This window comes from Gopherus flavomarginatus, chromosome 2, assembly GCF_025201925.1.
Source record: "Gopherus flavomarginatus isolate rGopFla2 chromosome 2, rGopFla2.mat.asm, whole genome shotgun sequence".
Taxonomy (NCBI): Eukaryota; Metazoa; Chordata; order Testudines; family Testudinidae; genus Gopherus; species Gopherus flavomarginatus.
Window position 1 is genome coordinate 300,375,177 of NC_066618.1, and position 18,618 is coordinate 300,393,794.

General features: G+C 61.0%; 2 protein-coding genes across 2 annotated transcripts in view; one reads left to right on the forward strand and one right to left on the reverse strand.

Annotated features, from left to right (window-relative positions):
• CPSF1 (cleavage and polyadenylation specific factor 1) overlaps positions 1-10,767 on the forward strand; it is a 77,650-nt gene extending 66,883 nt beyond the window's left edge. Inside the window, exon 39 of the mRNA XM_050939332.1 lies at positions 10,754-10,767. The gene's annotated coding sequence lies outside the window, so the exon portion shown is untranslated. The remainder of the gene's footprint in view (positions 1-10,753) is intronic.
• Positions 1,506-16,769, reverse strand: LOC127044476 (riboflavin transporter 2-like). Its single transcript, XM_050939414.1, has 5 exons — positions 16,704-16,769; positions 11,878-12,885; positions 9,894-10,017; positions 7,315-9,013; positions 1,506-1,808 (listed from the first exon to the last, which is right to left on the reverse strand). Exons 2-4 carry the CDS (start codon positions 12,861-12,863, stop codon positions 8,801-8,803), a joined length of 1,323 nt encoding a protein of 440 aa, XP_050795371.1. The 5' UTR covers positions 12,864-12,885; positions 16,704-16,769; the 3' UTR covers positions 1,506-1,808; positions 7,315-8,800.
• Between the last annotated feature and the right edge of the window lie 1,849 nt (positions 16,770-18,618).

Consider the following 18,618-nt stretch of genomic DNA (forward strand, 5'->3'; position numbering starts at 1 on the left):
AGCCAGCCCCACCGACACACACTGGGGAAGTGGGGACCGAAGAGGCAAACCAATAGGAGTTGAGGTTTTACAATCACAACCGGTGAGACGTGGTTCCTTGCCACACAGGATGCTTCAAAGACTGTTTTCAGTAAACATCTTCAGCTCTGTGTCTCTGGCGGCGGTGGGTGCTGCTCGGACAGCGTTTTACTGTATGTTAGAGGGAATGTGATGCTGTGGCTTCCTGCCTCTTAGCTCGGGGCTGCTGCTACTTACGCAGGGAAAAGCCCTCAGACCTCACAGCCCCCAGACACGTGTGGGTGAGAGTGGGAGGTGAGGCAGGTTCTTGGGCTCTGGGTGCCACCTGCTCCCTGGGCTCCACATCCCACAGGACCCCGCTTACCTGCTGCCAGGCCATGCCTGGGCCACTCACTTCTGCCCTAAGATCTCTGTAGGGGAAGGGGAACCGGGTCTCTTCAGCCCCCAAATCCTTTGCACTGGCTGCCCTCGCTTCCTGTGACACACTGTACCTCAGAATGGCAGCCCGTAACCCCCATATTCATCATTCCCCCGTGGCTGCGCTAGTCCATACGCAGCAGGCCAAGTAAGGGCCATGTGAAAGTCATGAGCTGCTGAACCCCACGGTCCTGGGCCCAATGTGTCTGTGTCTAAAGTGATGAGCTTGTGCTGGAGGCGTGTTACTAAAACATGCCGTGAGTTCCTAGTGGCATGAAAAAGATCCCTGCCCAGGTGGGTGTTGACCAGTGACCACCTGTTAATCAACTGTGTGACTCAGCTGAGCAAGCACCACACTATGGGAACTGAGCAGTCCCTGTGACTCGGGGCCCACCAGGACATGCTTGGGCTAGCGTCTGCCAGCCACATGGGCCAAGGGTATAAAATAAGGAACAGTTGCAGCATGTGGGGCCTTTCTCCACCCCCACCTACACTGGAAACAACCAGGATGCCGAGATGCTGTAGCTCATTGGAGGACACTGGTTCAGACGTCAGGAGGGAAGTCTGCATTACGGACTGTAACCCGCAGTGGGGTGAGGACGTTGCTTCGTTCAAATCTCGTTTAGTTTATAGAATTTACACTGGGCACTTATTTTCTTTTCTTTGGTAACCATCTCTGTCCTTTTATGCCTGCCACTTAGAACCACTAAAAATTGATCTTTCTGGAGTTAATAAACGTGCTTAGTATCCAGAAGCTGGTGCATGTCCCCTCCACGTTGAGGGAGGGGCGGCCTGGGTTATAAACTTGCACTAGTCAGGCTTGTACAGCTCCACAGTCCCAGGCTGGAGCCTCTCTGCTGTTAGCCCATGAGTGGCTGGGAAAAGCAGTCATGTAACTCAGCTGGGTAAGTCCCCACCTCTGGCTGGCTAGGTGAGCGCAGGATCTGGAGGGGTTTGCAGCTTGCCACAGCCTCACTATGTGAGAGGGCACCCCAGTTGGAAAGCGGTACCACAGTGCCAGGTTGCAGCACCCCAGGGATCCCATCTCACTCCCCCTTTGAATCACACCCTGTCACGGAGTGTGGGGGTGTCCAGCCCTGCACCCCTCTTCCTGGGACCCACAGTGACTCTCAGCCAGCCAGTAAAACAGAAGGTTTATTGGACAACAGGAATGCAGGTTACAGCAGAGCTTGCAGGCACAGTCAGGATCCCTCAATCGAGTCCTTCTGGAGTTTCAGGGTGCCTGGGTCCAGCATAGGATCCCCTGAATTCCCCTCATCCAGCCCAAAACCGAAACTGAACTGCCCCTCCTCCAGCCGGCCGATTCCTTTGTCCAGCTTCCCAGGCCAAGGTGCTAACCCCCTCCCCCCTACCTGGCTCAGGTTACAGGCTTAAAGATCCTGTCCCTCACCTAAAGACATCCCCGGCTCTCCCATTCCCCACACAGACAGCCCCTACTCCATCACATCTCTCCCCCCTTCGAGACTGAACTGAGCGGGGTCACTCTGCCCAGTGACCTGGGGAAGTTCAGGGCCCCCTCTCCGGGACAACGCATCCGCTGTCAGGTTGGCACTTCCCTTCACATGGAGAACGTCCATGTCATAGTCCTGCAGGAGCAGGCTCCACCTCAGGAGCTTGGCGTTGGCTCCTTTCATCTGGTGCAGCCAGGTCAGGGGAGAGTGGTCGGTGTACACGGTGAAGTGTCGCCCAAAGAGATATGGCTCTAGCTTCTTAAGGGCCCACACCATGGCCAGGCATTCTTTCTCGATGGCCGCGTAATTCTGCTCCCGGGGTAGCAGCTTCTTACTCAGGTACACGATGGGGTGTCTCTCCCCCTTTTCATCCTCCTGCATTAACACCGCCCCCAGTCCCGTGTCTGAGGCATCAGTGAACACCATAAAGGGCTTGTCAAAGTCTGGGTTTGCCAGAACTGGGCCACTAAGCAGAGCCTCCTTCAGCGCCCGGAGAGCCTGCTGGCACTGCTTGGTCCAGACCACCTTGTCTGGCTTCCCCTTCTTGCACAGCTCAGTGATGGGGGTGGCTATGGCTCTAAAGTGGGGCACGAACCTTCGATAGTACCCCGCCATCCCAACAAAGGCCTGGACCTGCTTTTTGGTTTGGGGAGCAGGCCAGTCTCTGATCACCTCCACCTTGGCTGGTTCTGGCTTCAGGCAGCCGCTCCCCACCCGATGGCCCAGGTAAGATACTTCAGCCATCCTCACCTTGCACTTCTCAGCCTTTACAGTTAACCCAGCCTCCCGGAGTCGGTCCAGGACTTGTTTAACCTGGGACACGTGGTCCTCCCAGGTCTGGCTGAAGACGCAGATGTTGTCAATATACGCCATGGCAAAACTCTCCATCCCCCTCAGTAGCTGATCCACCAGGCGCTGGAAGGTGGCCGGCGCTCCCTTGAGGCCGAAGGGCAGGGTCAGGAACTCGTAGAGCCCCAGAGGGGTGATAAAGGCCGATTTCAGCCTGGCATCTGCGTCCAGCGGCACTTGCCAGTAGCCCTTGGTAAGATCTATGGTGGTGAGGTAGTGAGCACCTCCCAGCTTGTCTAGGAGCTCGTCAGGCCTGGGCATGAGGTAGGCATCAGATACGTTGATGGAATTGAGCTTTCGATAGTCCACACAGAACCAGATTGACCCGTCCTTTTTGGGGACCAGCGCCACTGGCGAGGCCCAAGGGCTGGAAGATGGCTGGATCATCCCCAAAGCCAGCATGTCCCTGACCTCTCTTTCTAGGTCCTGGGCAATTTTCCCAGTGACCCGAAAAGGGGAGCATCTTATAGGGGGATGTGACCCAGTCTTCACCCGGTGGACAGTCAAATTAGTGCGTCCAGGCTGGTTGGAAAACAGCTGTCGGTATAGATGCAGCACCCCTCTGATCTCAGCGTGCTGGCCCGGGGTCAGCTGATCAAAGAGGGGAATTGCCTCCAGGGGGGAACCAGCTTTTGTCCCAGGGAATAGATCCACTAAGGGGTCATCTCCCTGCTCCTCCCAATGTCCACACACGGCCAACACCACATTCTCCCTGTCATAGTATGGTTTCATCATGTTCACATGGTACACCCGACGGTGATGTGCCCGGTTTGACAGCTCCACCACATAGTTTACCTCATTTAGTTGCTTGATAACCTTGAAGGGCCCTTCTCAGGCAGCCTGGAGTTTGTTTTTCCTCACAGGGATGAGAACCATCACCTGATCCCCGGTGGCGGAGGCATGGGCCCGTGCCGTGCGGTCATACCAGACCTTCTGCTTCCTCTGGGCTCGAGCCAGATTCTCCCTGGCCAGGTCCATGAGCTTGGCCAGTCTTTCCCGGAAGGTCAGGACATACTCCACCACCGACTCTCCCTCAGGAGTGGCCTTCCCCTCCCATTTGTCTCTCATCAGGTCTAGGGGCCCCCTGACCCGCCTTCCATACAACAGTTTGAAAGGCAAAAACCCGGTAGATTCCTGGGGTACCTCCCTGTACGCGAACAGCAGGTGAGGTAATTACTTGTCCCAGTCCTGTGGGTGCTGGTTCTTAAATGTTTTTAGCATCATCTTCAGCGTCCCGTTGAATCTTTCCACCAGCCCATTGAACTGGGGGTGATACGCTGAGGCCCAGTTGTGCTGGACCCCACAATTCTGCCATAAGGACCGGAGCAGGGCCGACATGAAGTTGGACCCCTGATCCGTTATGACCTCCTGGGGGAACCCCACCCAGATGAAAATTGTCAGCAGCGCATCTGCCACTGTGTCTGCTTCGATAGAGGACAAGGCCACCGCCTCGGGGTAGTGAGTGGCGAAATCAACCACCACCAGGATGTATTTCTTTCCCAACCAGGTCGTCTTGCTGAGGGGTCCCACTATGTCCATGGCCACCTTCTGGAAAGGTTCTTCTATGATGAGTAAAGGCCTCAAAGCTGCTTTCCCCTTGTCCTGGGCCTTCCCCACCCTCTGGCAGGGGTCACAGGATTGGCAGTACTGTCGGACATGGGTAAAGACCCCAGGCCAGTAAAAGTTCTGTAGCAGCCTCTGCCTGGTGCGCCGGATTCCCTGGTGCCCTGCGAGAGGGATGTCATGGGCCAGGTACAGCAGCTTGTGGCGAAACTTCTGGGGAATCACCAGCAGCCTCCTGATCCCCCATGACTACTTCCCCTGGGGGAGCCCATTCTTGGTACAGGAACCCCTTCTCTCACAGGAACCTCTCCTTGTAACCTCTCCTCATGGTCTGTACCGCACTGAGGTCAGCCCGATCCCTGGGCTTCCGCAAGGAGGGATCTTTCTGCAACTCGGCCTGGAACTCAGCAGCTGGGACAGGGATGGGGACCGGCTCTCTCTTGCTGGCTGGGTCTGAGGCCGCAGCCTCTCTGAGCCGTGTCCCTGGGCGTTCCCCCCCATCAGGTTAGGGTCCTGCGCCTCGGGCAGAGTACCTTCCCCGTTGTCGGGGAGCAGTGCCCTGCGCTGACTCTGACTGCGAGTCATGACCAGGGCACGCTGGGTGTTACTTGGCCAGTCCTCGAGGTCCCCTCCCATTAACATGTCTGTGGGCAAATGTGGGTGTACCCCCACGTCCTTGGGGCCCTTCTTGGACCCCCGCTTCAGGTGTACCCTCGCCACGGGCACCTTGAATGGGGTCCCACCCACGCCCATCAGGGTCAGGTAGGTGTCGGGCACCATCCGATCTGAGGCCACCACCTCGGGCCGGGCGAGCGTCACCTCTGCGCCCGTGTCCCAGTACCCAGTGACCTTCCTCCCATCTACCTCCAGGGAAACAAGGCACTCTTTCCAGAAGGGCAGCCCTGCGCCCACCCTGTAAACCAAAAACTCGGAGCCTGGAGCATCCAGCCCCCCAGAGGAGCTGACCTGGGGACCTCCTCCCTCCTTCACAGGTGGTATGCTGCCAGCCCCCCTTTCCTGGGAATGTTGCCCCTCATCCGACTGGGTCTTTACCCAGTCAACCCTCTGTGGGTTGGGTCTGCTTGGTCTGTCCCTGAGCTTGGGGCACTGGGCCTGTATGTGGCCTCATTGGCCACAGTTATGGCAGCCCATGTCTCGTGGGTCCCCTCGAGTGGGTCGGATGGACCTGACGCTGGATGTTCCCCTTTGGTGGGTGTTCTCTATAGGCCCCCTCTGGGAGGTCTCATGGTGACTCTCTCTCTGCGTTGAGGCAGGCCTGCTCCTTCGAGACTCCTCCCTGTTGTCCCCTGCCCGACTGTCCACAAATTGGTCGGCCAGCTGGCCTGCATGCTGCGGGTTCTCCGGCTTCTGGTCCATCAACCACAGCCTCAGGTCGGACGGGCACTGCTCGTACAGGTGCTCCAGTATGAATAGGTCAAGCAGGTCCTCTTTAGTTTGGGCCCCAGCTGTCCACTTGCGGGCATACCCCTGCGCCCAGTTGACCAGTTGTAGGTATGTGACCTCACGGGTTTTACGCTGGCTCCGGAACTTTTTCCGGTACATCTCAGGAGCCAGCGCAAACTCGCGGAGCAGGGCCTGTTTGAACAGTTCGTAGTCCCCTGCCTCCGCCTCTTTCAGTCGGCTGTACACCTCCACGGCTGTGGAGTCCAGTAAGGCGGTGAGAACTGCGATCCTGTCTGCAGGGTCAACCCTGTGCAGCTCGCAGGCATTCTCAAAGGCCGTCAGGAAGGTATCTATGTCCTCCCCATCCTTACGCCGGGGCAGCAAGTGCTTATCAAAGCTCTTTGTAGGCTTGGGTCCCCCCTCACTCACCGCAGCTGGAGCCTCACTGCTCCTCAGCCGGGCCAGGTCCAGCTCATGTTTACGCTGCTTCTCCTTCTCCTCCAGCTCACACTGGCGCTGGTTCTCCTCATGTTTATGCTGGTTCTCCCGTTCCTTCAGTTCTTGCCTCCATAACTCGAGCTCTTCCCGTCTCAGCTCCCTTTCATATTCCAGCCGCCTCCGCTCCACGGATGCCGAGCTTCGCTGGGATGATCCCCTGCTGGGGGGTGAGCTTCGCCGGGAGGATCCCCTGCTGGCCGGGGGGGTCACGGTGCCCTCGGTATTCAGTGGGCACCTCCCCGCCCTTCCCCTAGGCCTAGAAAGGGGGGGTCTCGGGAAGCCCTCGTCTGCCGGCTGACCACTCCCAGCGGGGACAGACACTGGTGCCTGCGCTGCATCTGCTCGGCTGCTTCCCTCAGAGACAGGGCTCCGTTCATTCATGCGCTCTCCCTCCTCCAGCCGGGCAATCAGCTGGTCCTTGGTGAGCCTCCCCAGGTGCAGCCCCCTCTGCTTGCACAGCTCCAGCAGGTCGCACTTGCGCCGCTTGGCATACATCTTCCTGCTGGCCACTCACAGGCTGGGGTGCTCGCCGCTCCCCACGGTTTCCAGGGGGACCCCTAGTGCACCAGCCCTTCTTGAGGTCACCACCTCTCTGCCAGGATCGAGCTGCAGACTCCTCCGCCCCTGGGACCGCTCGCTGCAATCCCCCGGGGGACCCTGTTACTGCAAAGTCCTTCTCACTGGGCACACACTCCCAGGGGTTAATCACCCCTTCGTTTTACTGCTCCCCAGTCACTTACTGCAGGAACCGCCGTCCACGGGGTGCAGTATATCCCACCGCTCCCACCAGTTGTCACGGAGTGTGGGGGAGTCCGGCCCTGCACCCCTCTTCCTGGGACCCACAGTGACTCTCAGCCAGCCAGTAAAACAGAAGTTTTATTGGACAACAGGAATGCAGGTTACAGCAGAGCTTGCAGGCACAGTCAGGACCCCTCAGTCGAGTCCTTCTGGGGGTTCAGGGTGCTTGGGTCCAGCATAGGATCCCCTGAATTCCCCTCATCCAGCCCCAAACCGAAACTGACCAGCCCCTCCTCCAGCCGGCGATTCCTTTGTCCAGCTTCCCGGGCCAAGGTGCTAACCCCCTCCCCCTTACCTGGCTCAGGTTACAGGCTTAAAGATCCTGTCCCTCACCTAAAGACATCCCCAGCTCTCCCATCCCCCACAGCTGTCCCCCCCAGCCAGAACAATGGCCTCTGGGAGCTTGTTTGGGAACCTGTGGGCTGGGTTGCAGGCAAGACACAGAATGGGAGCCAAACCTCCCCCCAGGGATTAATGCCCCTCACAGGGTCACATCTGGGGGCTGTTGCGGTCCCCCACCCTGCCTTTCCTAGAACCTGCCCTAAGAGCAGTCTGGGGCCCCTGCTAGGTGTTAGCTGCCCTCAGGGGGGCAGGCTGCCTTGCAGGGAACATTTCATGCACACGTAGGCAGCAGGATTAGAACTGGGGCCCTTTGGTTTCACGCCATAGACTTGTGCTGTTTGACCTAGAGGAGTCGCTCTGGTCATGAACTGCAGATGCAGCAGTAGTAGGCTCTTATCTTCTGTGGCCCAGCTGCCAGAGGGAACAAACCCCATGACCAATGGGTTTCATACACATCACACCCGGTGACCTTTAGTCTAAGCAGGGAGGCCATGCTACTCTGTCCCCCCACTGGCCATTTCAGGATAGGCTCAGCCAGGACAGCTGGCTGGGGGGATGGCTCCAGCCCACCCTGGTCTGATGTTTCACATTCCCTGTGGGGAGGGGGACTTGTTCCCCGGAGCAGGGCTGCCCGGGGTGGTGGGCAAGTGCGGCAATTTGCCCCAGGCCCTGGGCCCCACAGGGGCCCCCATGAGAATATTGTATTCTATAGTATTGCAACTTTTTTTTATGGAAGGGGCCCCTGAAATTGCTTTGTGCCAGACCCCCTGAATCCTCTGGGCAGCCCTGCCCTGGAGCAGCTTTTACCAGGCAGCTCAGCAGCCGAACGAACGCAGCCCGGTGCCATGTTCCAGTGCCCAGGTGATGGGGAGCTCTGAAGGCATTTGGCTGCTCCTGTCATCCTGCACAAAAGCGGGTGGCAGGACTCCTGAGTTCTAGTCCCATCTCAGCCACTGACTTGCTGGGTGACCTTGGGCAAGTCCCTTCCCCACCCAGTGCCTCAGTTTCCCCATGTGTAAAATGGGCATAATCCTGCTCTACCAGGGGGTTAATGGAGAGGCTCTTGCTCAGTGCTTAGAATTGTCCCCAGGGGGCCAGGATGCCAGGGTGGTGGGCACAGTGTAATAACCTGAGTGGAACAAACACACCTGTGGCCTTCTAGGCCATGCGAGCTCTCTCTGCACTGCACACTGGCCACTCCCTGCACCACAGTGACACCAAGTACAGAGGTCAAAAACTCCAGCTCCTCAGCCCAGGCCCACCTACTTGAGCTAATGGTGAATCCCCAGTAGCTGACAGCAGTATAGTGCTGATGATAGTGGCTGGCGCAGTTCTGATTTCACCCAGCAGAGGGCGGCGGTGCTGGGCCAGTAGGACTAGTGTTCCAAGGGCTGAGCTGGCAGCCCTGGCGTCCCCCCGGCTGGAGGCCACGGCGGGTCTCAGCTGGGGCAGCGGGTGGTGCAGGGGTCTCCGGAGCGGAAGAGGCTGTAGACGCTGACCAGCGGGAACATAGTGAGGGCCCCGAGCATGGAGCCCAGCTGCACCACGGCCCCGCACCACACCAGGGCGCTGTGCCCCTCGTCCCGCAGGATCATGCCGATCATCAGCTTCACGTAGGACAGCGAGCCCACGAAGAGAACCCAGCACAGCACCTGAGGGGGAGAGCGCGCCCTGTCAGGACACCCAGCCCGGTCTCCCACCGCAGGGCCGCCGAGAGGATTCCGGGGGCCTGGGGCCATCGGCAGCAGGCGGCTCCGGTGGACCTCCCGCAGGCATGCCTGCAGAAGGTCCGCTGGTCCCGCGGCTCCAGTGAAGCATCTGCAGGCACGCCTGCGGGAGGTCCACCGGAGCCGCGGGACCAGCGGACCCTCCGCAGCCATGCCTGCGGGAGGTCCACTGGAGCCGTGGGACTGGCAAGCGGCAGGGGGCCCCCCGCGCGGTGAAATGTCTAGAGCCAGCTCTGTTCGGCGGCGGGGGGCCCTTCCATTCTGGGACCTGCCGCTGAAGTGCCCCGAAGACCCGCGGCAGGGGCCCCCCGCCGGCGAATTACTGCCGAAGCGGGACCCGCCGCCGAAGTGCAGCCCACTCTTCGGCGGTAATTCGGTGGCGGGGGGCCCCCGCTGTGGGTCTTTGGGGCACTTCGGTGGTGGGCCCCTGAAAGGAAGGGCCCCCGGCCGCCGAATTACCGCCGAAGACCGGGCTGCACTTCGGCAGCAGGTCCCGCTTCGGCGGTAATGCGATGGCGAGGCGTCCTTCTGCCCCGGAGCGGAAGGACCCCCCCGCCAGCGAAGACCGGGAGCGGAAGAAGCTCCGGGGCCTGGCCCAGCAAGAGTTTTCTGGGGCCCCCGAGCGAGTGAAGGACCCCGCTCCAGAGGCCCCGAAAAACTCTCATGGGGGCCCCTGCGGAGCCCGGGGCCTGTGGCAAATTGCCCCTCTTGCCCCCCCATCCGGGCGGCCCTGTCCCACCGTGGCCCCTCCGAGCAGGGCACTCCCCCAGGGCCTGGGCCGGAGCCGGGGCCTGCACTGACTTACAATGAGCGTCGCTCCGGCGTGGCTGTGCAGCAGGGGCGGGCACGGGCTGAGCGCCGCCATGGCCAGGATGTAGCAGCCGAACCCGGAGCCGGCCGCGGTCAGGAGCCCGAGCAGCAGCAAACACCTGGGGGGCAAAGCACGGGCTGGTGAAGGGAGCGGCGTTGGTTAGCCCCAGTGACCCCAGCTCCTGCTCACCCCGTGACACCCGCCTGCCCCAGCTCCTCCAGCCTGCCCAGACCCCCACGCCCTGACCCCCAGCTCCTCCAGCCTGCCCCAGAACCCCACGCCCTGACCCCCAGCTCCTCCAGCCTGCCCCAGACCCCCACGTCCTGACCCCCAGCTCCTCCAGCCTGCCCCAGACCCCCACGCCCTGACCCCCAGCTCCTCCAGCCTGTCCCAGACCCCCACGCCCTGACCCCTAGTGACCCGCCTGCCCCAGACCCCCACGCCCTGACCCCCAGCTCCTCCAGCCTGCCCCAGACCCCCACGCCCTGACCCCCAGCTCCTCCAGCCTGCCCCAGACCCCACGCCCTGACCCCTGTGACCCCAGCCTGCCCCAGACCCCCACGCCCTGACCCCCAGCTCGTCCAGCCTGTCCCAGAGCCCCACGCCCTGACCCCCTGTTCCTCCAGCCTGCCCCAGACCCCTACGCCCTGACCCCCAGCTCCTCCAGCCAGCCCCAGACCCCCACGCCCTGACCCCCAGCGACCCCAGCCTGCCCCAGACCCCCACGCCCTGACCCCCTGTTCCTCCAGCCTGCCCCAGACCCCTACGCCCTGACCCCCAGCTCCTCTAGCCTGCCCCAGACCCCTGCGACCTGACCCCCAGTGACTCCAGCTACTGCTCACCCCGTGATACCTGCCTGCCCCAGCTCCTCCAGCCTGCCCCAGACCCCCACACCCTGACCCCTAGTGACCCCAGCCTGCTCCAGACCCCCACGCCCTGACCCCGTTCCTCCAGCCTGCCCCAGACCCCCAAGCCCTGACCCCCAGTGACCTCAGCCTGCCCCAGAGCCCCACGCCCTGACCTCCAGTGACCTCAGCCTGCCCCAGACCCCCACGCCCTGACCCCCAGCTCGTCCAGCCTGTCCCAGACCCCCACACTCTGACCCCCAGTGACCTCAACCTGCCCCAGACCCCCACGCCCTGACCCCCAGCTCCTCCAGCCTGTCCCAGACCCCCACACTCTGATCCCCAGCTCCTTCAGCCACTCCCAGACCCCCACACACTGAACCCCAGCTTCCCCAGGCCCTGACCCCCAGTGACCCCAGCCTTCCCCATACCCCCACACCCTGACCTCCAGCTCCCCCAGGCCCTGACTCCCATGATACCCACCCACCCTGACTCCCATGATACCCATCATGACTCCCATGATACCCACCCAGCTTCTCCAGCCTGCCCTCACACTCTGACCCCCAGACTGCCCCCAGGCCCTGACCCTCAGCGCCTCCAGCCTGCCCCAGACCTCAACGCCCTGACCCCCAGTGACCCCAGCCTACTCCCAGGCCCTGACCTCCAGCTCCTCCAGCCTGCCCGAGACCCCCAGGCCCTGATCCCTGGCTCCCCCAGCCTGCCCCCATGCCCTGACCCCCCAGCTCCTCCATCCTGCCCCAGACCCCCACGCCTTGACCCCCAGTGACCCCAGTCTTCCCCATGCCCTGACCCCCAGCTCCCCCAGCCTTCCCAGTCCCCCAGACCCTGACCTGCAGTTACCCCAGCCCCTACCCCCAGATCCCCCGTGATACCCACCTGTCGCAGTGGTGCCAGCCTGCCCCAACCCCCACCCCCAGTGGTGCCAGTCTTCCCCCAGCCCCCTCAGTGACCCTGGACCATCCTGGCACCCTCTGCAGCAGGGGCACTAGATGCAGCTCCTGCAGCTGCCCCGCCCGGTGCCAAGCCACGGTGCTCCTGGTGCCATTGGAAGGCAGCTCCGTTGGCTGGAGGCCTGCCCAGGATGTGGGGTGCCCCCCAGCCAGGATGCCCACCTGTTGGGCAGGATCATGCCGAAGAAGCAGGCCAGCGGGTTGGCCATGGCGGCCAGCGTGGCCGAGAGGTGGTAGGCCGAGCTGCCGTAGGGCAGGCAGGAGTAGGACTGCACCGCGGGCAGCACGCCGTTGGTCAGCGCGTTGACCCAGGCCAGCACCAGGAAGATGTAGGCCACCTGGCGCCAGGAGTACGTGCCGGTGCCGAAGTAGCTGCTGAGCCGGTGGATCTCGGTGGGGCTGATCATGGGCCGCTCCTCCACCACGGCCTGCAGGCCTGCGCCGGCCTCCACCCGGGCCTGGGCCTGGAACCGCTCCTTGGCCCGCTCCTGCCGGGCGGCTGGCAGGTGGTTGAGCAGGACGAAGGTGGCGAGGCACAGGCCCATCATGCCACCGAGGAAGAGGAAGAAGAGGCTAACGGAGAACCGGGCCGGCTGGTACTCTGCCCGCAGCCCCATGCCCGAGGCGTTCCCTGCCAGGCTGCCATTCACACACTGGACCACCCCCACGCCCTGGGCCAGGGCCACCAGGCCGGGCACCAGGCCGCTCAGCCCCTCGCCCACAAAGTAGGTGGTCAGGTACCGGGCCCGGAAGCGCAGCATGAAGGGCAGGAAGGTGACGGAGGAGGTGCAGTCCACCAGGGAGAGGAAGAAGAGGAGGACGAGGAGGGCGGTGCTGCGGGTTGTGCCCCCCACCACGCTGGTTGCCTGCCAGAAGAAGGCCAGCAGGACGCAGGCCAGCGCCCCGAGGCTGACGATGGTGTAGATGGTGCCGGCCTCGCTGAGCCGCCCGGGCTGGAAGTGGTGCATGAGGGTGACGAAGAGCGGCCCCACGTTGGCAAACTGGATCAGCACCGTGAGGTAGGATGGCAGGTACCAGCCCTCCGGGACCCGGGGCACAATGAGGGGCAGCTCCACCCACATGCCGTTGATGGCCACCCACGAGCCGGTGCCCAGGAGGCAGGCGAGGATGTGAACCACCAGTGCCATGGCTTCTGCTGGCACGCTGGGCCTGAGAGCAAAACAGAGAGGGGGGCATTAAACCAGAGCAGCGGGTGTGCTGCCAGGGCCCTGGGGCAGGACGGGGGCTCCCTGGAAAGCCAGCGCAGCAGCCTGGATGTGACCCCAAAGCCGGGTAATCCCATGCTGCCCCCCAAAGCTGGGGTGACTCCCACCATCACCTCTTCCCATCTGTGCACCATGCCCTGCCCTCCAAAGCTGGGGTAACCCTCGCCACCCCCCAAAGCTGGGGTAACTCCCACCATCACCTCTTCCCATCTGTGCACCATGCCCTGCCCTCCAAAGCTAGAGTAACCCCTTGCCGCCCCCCAAAGCTGAGGTAACCCCCACCATCACCTCCTCCCATCTGTGCACCACGCCCTGTCCCCCAAAGCTGAGGTAACCTCCTGCCACCTCCCCAAAGCTGGAGTAACCCCCTGTCACGTTATTGATTTGAACTGGGACCATGTACAACATGGCTGCAACCAAGGTCCTCTAGTGGCACCAAATCTTATGTAAAAGATCATATAAGGTGTCTAAGACCAGGTTCTGGCTTGCTGGTTATGATTATGCTGTCTGTGTGCATGTGTCATTGTGTAGTGGAAGTATGAGTATTGGCTCGATCCTGTCTGTATTTCAAGCTTGTGCTGTGCTTCTGGGAGACACCCCAGACAAGTTGGTGTTAGCTCTGCCTAGCCTGCTTGATGGCCCTTAAGGACCATCAGCTACACAACTGACCCATTGAGAGGAGGCAGATACGCCTTGTAACTCAGCAGGGTGTGCAGGGACTTGCCCATGTGACTCCAGACTCCGTTTTGCTGTAATTTTCCATAGTAAGGACAAAGAGGTTCTTACACCTGGAAGAGCCTATATAAGGCTGATGCCTCATCTCCGTCTTGTCTTCAATCCTGCTTCTACCTCTGGAGGGACTTTGCTACAAACTGAAACTGAACAAAGGACTGAATGACCCATCCCAGCGGGGGATGTTCCAGAGACTTGATTTGAACCTGCAGTTTACTCCGTCACTGCTACAAGCCTGAACTAAGAACTTTGCCATTACTGGATGTAATTGATTCCATTTAACCAATTCTAGCTCTCAGCTCTACCTTTTCGCCTTTATGAATAAACCTTTAGATTTTAGATTCTAAAGGATTGGCAACAGCGTGATTTGTGGATAAGATCTGATGTGTATATTGACCTGGGTCTGGGGCTTGATTCTTTGGGATCGAGAGAACCGTTTTCTTTCATTGGGGTGTTGGTTTTCATAACCATTCATCCCCAGGACGAGTGGGACTGGTGGTGACACTGGGAGACTGGAGTGTCTAAGGAAATTGCTTGTGTGACTTGTGGTTAGCCAGTGAGGTGAGACCAAAGTCCTCTTTGGCTGGCTGGTTTGGTTTGCCTGGTGGAAAACCCCAGCCTTGGGCTGAAACTGCCCCGTTTTAAGCAATTGGTCCTGAATTGGCACTCTCAGTTGGGTCCCGCCAGAACTGCGTCGTAACACCCCGACCATCACCTCTTCCCATCTGTGCACCAGGCCCTGCCCCTCCAGCCCCCAGCACCACCTCCTCCTGCCTTCAGGAGACCCAGGCGTGACACGGGGCAGCAAAGCATGCAGTGATTTAAGCATCCTGAAATGCCCCTCTCTGGTTTGTATTCCCCCCCCCCCGCATGTATCACAGGGGCACGAGTGACTCAGGCGCTCTGGTGGCCCACGGGGCTTTTCAGCTCCTCTGTCTCAAGAAGAAATTCAGGCAGGTGCACCTGGCTCCAGCAGAATCCGATGCAGTCATTGCCCAATGCTGCATCAGTCCCGCACCCAGGCAAACAAAACCAAACAACAACATTGCAAAGTGAAAATGTGTGGAAAAGCCACACACACAAAAAGGGGGGTGGGGGCAGCCAATATTGGTTTTGCTTGGGGCAGTAAAAAACCTAGAGCTGACCTTGGGCACACACCAGTCCAGGCGCCATGGGGCTCCTCTCTACAGCTGGGTTTGGGGTGTGGGTGTTGACTGGCTGAGGGGCTGCTTCACATAACACCGAATGGGCAGAAATGCGCATTGCAGGGAGCAGTTCTCAGAGCCTAGCGGGGAGCTCCCGGCAGCGCTCTCTGTGCCAGGGTGTTGAGCACCCGGGAGGGGCCTCTCTAGCCCAGAAACCCCATCAAAGCCCAGACAGGACCAACCCTTGGCCAGGGCCTGGAAGGGGGTGCTGGGGCCAGCCTGGCCCCGCCATGGGGACGCGGAGTGGGTTTCCAGCAGCCCTGGCAGCGCCCCGGGGGGATCTCCAAGCACACAGCCTGGGCTGGTGGAGCCAGGCGACACTTCACTGCTCTGCGCTGTAATAAGTGACCACAGCTAGGTTAGGCTTTAACTCTGGCTCAGGGGCCCCGGGGAATTGCCAAGCTCAGCACAGAATGCCTGGAGCAAGGTCCGGCCTTTGGCTTGACCTGCTCACGGGGCTGACCGAAGTCAGTTGCCGGGACTGGCTGAGATTAACCCTCCTTTCCGGCCTGCTCCCGTGCTCTGGGAAGGGTCACGAGCAGATTCCAGGGGGTTCCTGGGGGGCAGGGCTCTGCTGGGCTCCTCATGGCACTGTCACCCCTGGGCACCTTGTACCCTGTGCACCCACACAGAGCCCCACGCAGAGTTGGTGTCCTCACCCACATACACACGCACGCACGCGCACACCATATCACCTGACAGGTATCATCATCTCACACACACACACGCACACCTCATGTCACTCGACAGGTGTCATCACACACACATACACTCACACTCACACATGCACCCTCCCATCCACACCCACCCCATGTCACTTGACAGGTGTCATCTCACCACACACCATATCACCTGACAGGCATAATCATCATCATTATCATCATCACATACACACATGTCACTCGACAGGCATCATCTCACACACACACACACACACACTCACACACACACCATATCACCTGAGAGGAATCATCATCACTCACATGCACACACCCACCCACATACCCCATATCACTCAACAGGTGTCATCACACACACACACCGTATCACCTGACAGGCATAATCATCACACACACACACACACACACACCATGTAACTCAACAGGCATCATCACACTCACACACTCACACACATATCATGTCAGCCGACAGGTGTCATATCACACACACACACCATGTCACTCATCAGGCATAATCACACAGACATACACGCATGCACCCCCCCCCGTGTCACTCGACAGGTGTAATCACACACACACACACACACACCATGTCACTCAACAGGTGTAATCACATACACACGTGTACACACAACACACACCATGTCACCCAACAGGCGTCATATCTCTTTCTCTCTCTCTCTCATACCCACACCCACCCACACACCATACCACTTGACAGGCATCATCACACACACACACACACACACACACACACACACACACACACACACACACTCCATGTCACTCGACAGGCATAATCACACAGACACACACACATGCACAGCACCTCCCATGTCACTCGACAGGCATAATCACACTCACACGTGTCACCCGACAGGCATCATCATCATCATCAACACACACACACACACACACACACACACAGCATGTCACCCAACAGGCGTCATCTCTCTCTCTGTCACACACAGCCTTGTCACTCAACAGGTATCATCTCACACACAGAGACACACGCACAGACATCCACACACATGTATGTGCACAGGCAGATGTCACCTGTTACACATTCCCCCAAAGCCCCCTCCCCCCGTTGGCTGCCTGGCCCCGGGCAGGGGGCAGCCAGCCACTTTCCAGCCCTCTCCTACCTCGCAGGGCTGGGCGGCCCCGCTCTGCCTGCTCCGAGCCGAGCCGAGCCGAGCCGAGCTGGAAGTGCAGCGCCCAGGGCCCCTCCCCGCTGCCTGAGCCCGCTCTGGCTACGTAACGCGCTGCCCGGGGCGGGGGCAGCGGCAGCGATTGGCTGCCTGTCGGGCCGGGATGCTGCCCGGGGAGCGGGCAGGGGAGCTCGGGCTGCCCTGGCACGTGGAAGTGCCTGGCCCGGCTGCTTTATGGCTCAGCGCTGAAGCCGCTGCGCTCGGTGGAGCCGGACGGACTGCAGAGGCGCCTGGCTCAGCTGGTGACCCTGCGACGGGTGAAATTCCCCGGGCGCAGTGCGCCTGACACGCCCGAGACTCTGCCTGTGTCCGGCCGGTGTCTCTCCTCCGGGACTTGTGGGGCAGGGACGGGCTCTTTGTTCTGGGTTTGTGCAGCACCGAATGCAGCGGGGGCCGGGGCCTTGGCTGGGGCTCCCAGGTGGTGCCATAAGCCACAGAATGATGTTTGGACGGAGCGGTGCCAGGGCAGCAAGATGGGCAAGGGCAGAATGCAGCTGCCTGTATCTGAGCACGACCTTGGGCCCCTTGGGCAGACGTCCTGTGATACCGGCTGTAATGCCGGTGCTCAGCCACAGCCCCCAGCCAGGGCAGGGGCAAGCCCACGCTGGCATGGACGTGCAGGACCGGATCTCCCTGCAAGGAGCAGCATCCTCAGGCACCAGGCTGTCACCTCCTGAGGGCACGAGCTGGGGCCTCGCCCACGCTCGCCATGACACGAGTGCCCAGGTCTCAGAGGGCGCCAGGCAGCCCAGCTCAGGGAGCCTCTTTTCAGAGGAAGGGCTGGCATTGCCCCACACACCATGGGCACCATCAGTGCCCGTTCCCATCGCCAGGGCTCCCGCCCTGCCCCCACCCCCACGCTCTCCCCCGAGACAGCCCTAGCACCTCGCCTGATTGCACAAGCCCAGCACCCTTGGGCTGGCTCTGCCTTGGCTGGGTGAGGGCTTCCGGCGGACTCAGGTGTGGGGCAGAACCAACTGCGCTCTGCCCACAGGCTGGTCCTGGAGCCCGCAAGCCGCTGGTATTCCCAGGGCCTCAGGCAAACCCCAGCAGAGGTTTTTCTGTTTGTCGTTGCCAAGGATGTGGGGGTTCTTCCTTGGGCCCCGTGCTGTGTCCCGCCATGCTCCACCCCAGAGCTGTCTGGGTCCCTGTGACTGGGGGGGGGGGGGCGGTGATTGCTGCCCCATCTCCCTGCAGGCCGGAGGAGCCGCTAGCCCCGCCAAGCACACCGCAGAGGCAGCGGAGCTTGGCCAGCTGCCTGGAGGGAGGCAGAAGGATGGATAGGCCAGGGAAGTAGGTGGAGCTCTAGGCAGGCGTCTCAATGCGCAGCAGGTATGAAACTGGCCCAACTCTGACCCCCAGCTCCCACGGAGGGGGGCAGTGATGGGAGTGTTTCCCACGCCCAGGGCCAGCCCAGCAGCACACCACTCACACCCAGGGGTGCTTCTCCAGGCCTGGCACAAGGGCGCTCGGCTGCCACCAGTCTATTTAAAATGTGCCCAGCACTCTCTGCCTTGCACCCAGCCGAGAAGGGGGAGCGATCTGTCAGCTGGGGCAGCTTTGATGAGCCCACAGAGGAAGAGTCAAGGCCCAAAGCTAACCCCAGCCTGTGGCTCTGAGCACAGCAAGGACCACCCTCTCTTCTCTCTTGTGGCACAGAGTTCCCCAGGCCAGATGCAGCTGTGGGGAAAGTGCCATCTCCCGCAGGCAGCAGCCTGGCACCCTGGCACAGTGGGATGCAGCCCTGCCGGAAGCTGTGCTCACAGGGCAGAGGGCTCCAGCTGGCCCGCGTTCAGCAGGGAACCAGTGCAGCGTGGGGCAGCAGGGGCTGCGCCCACAGGGGCCTGGG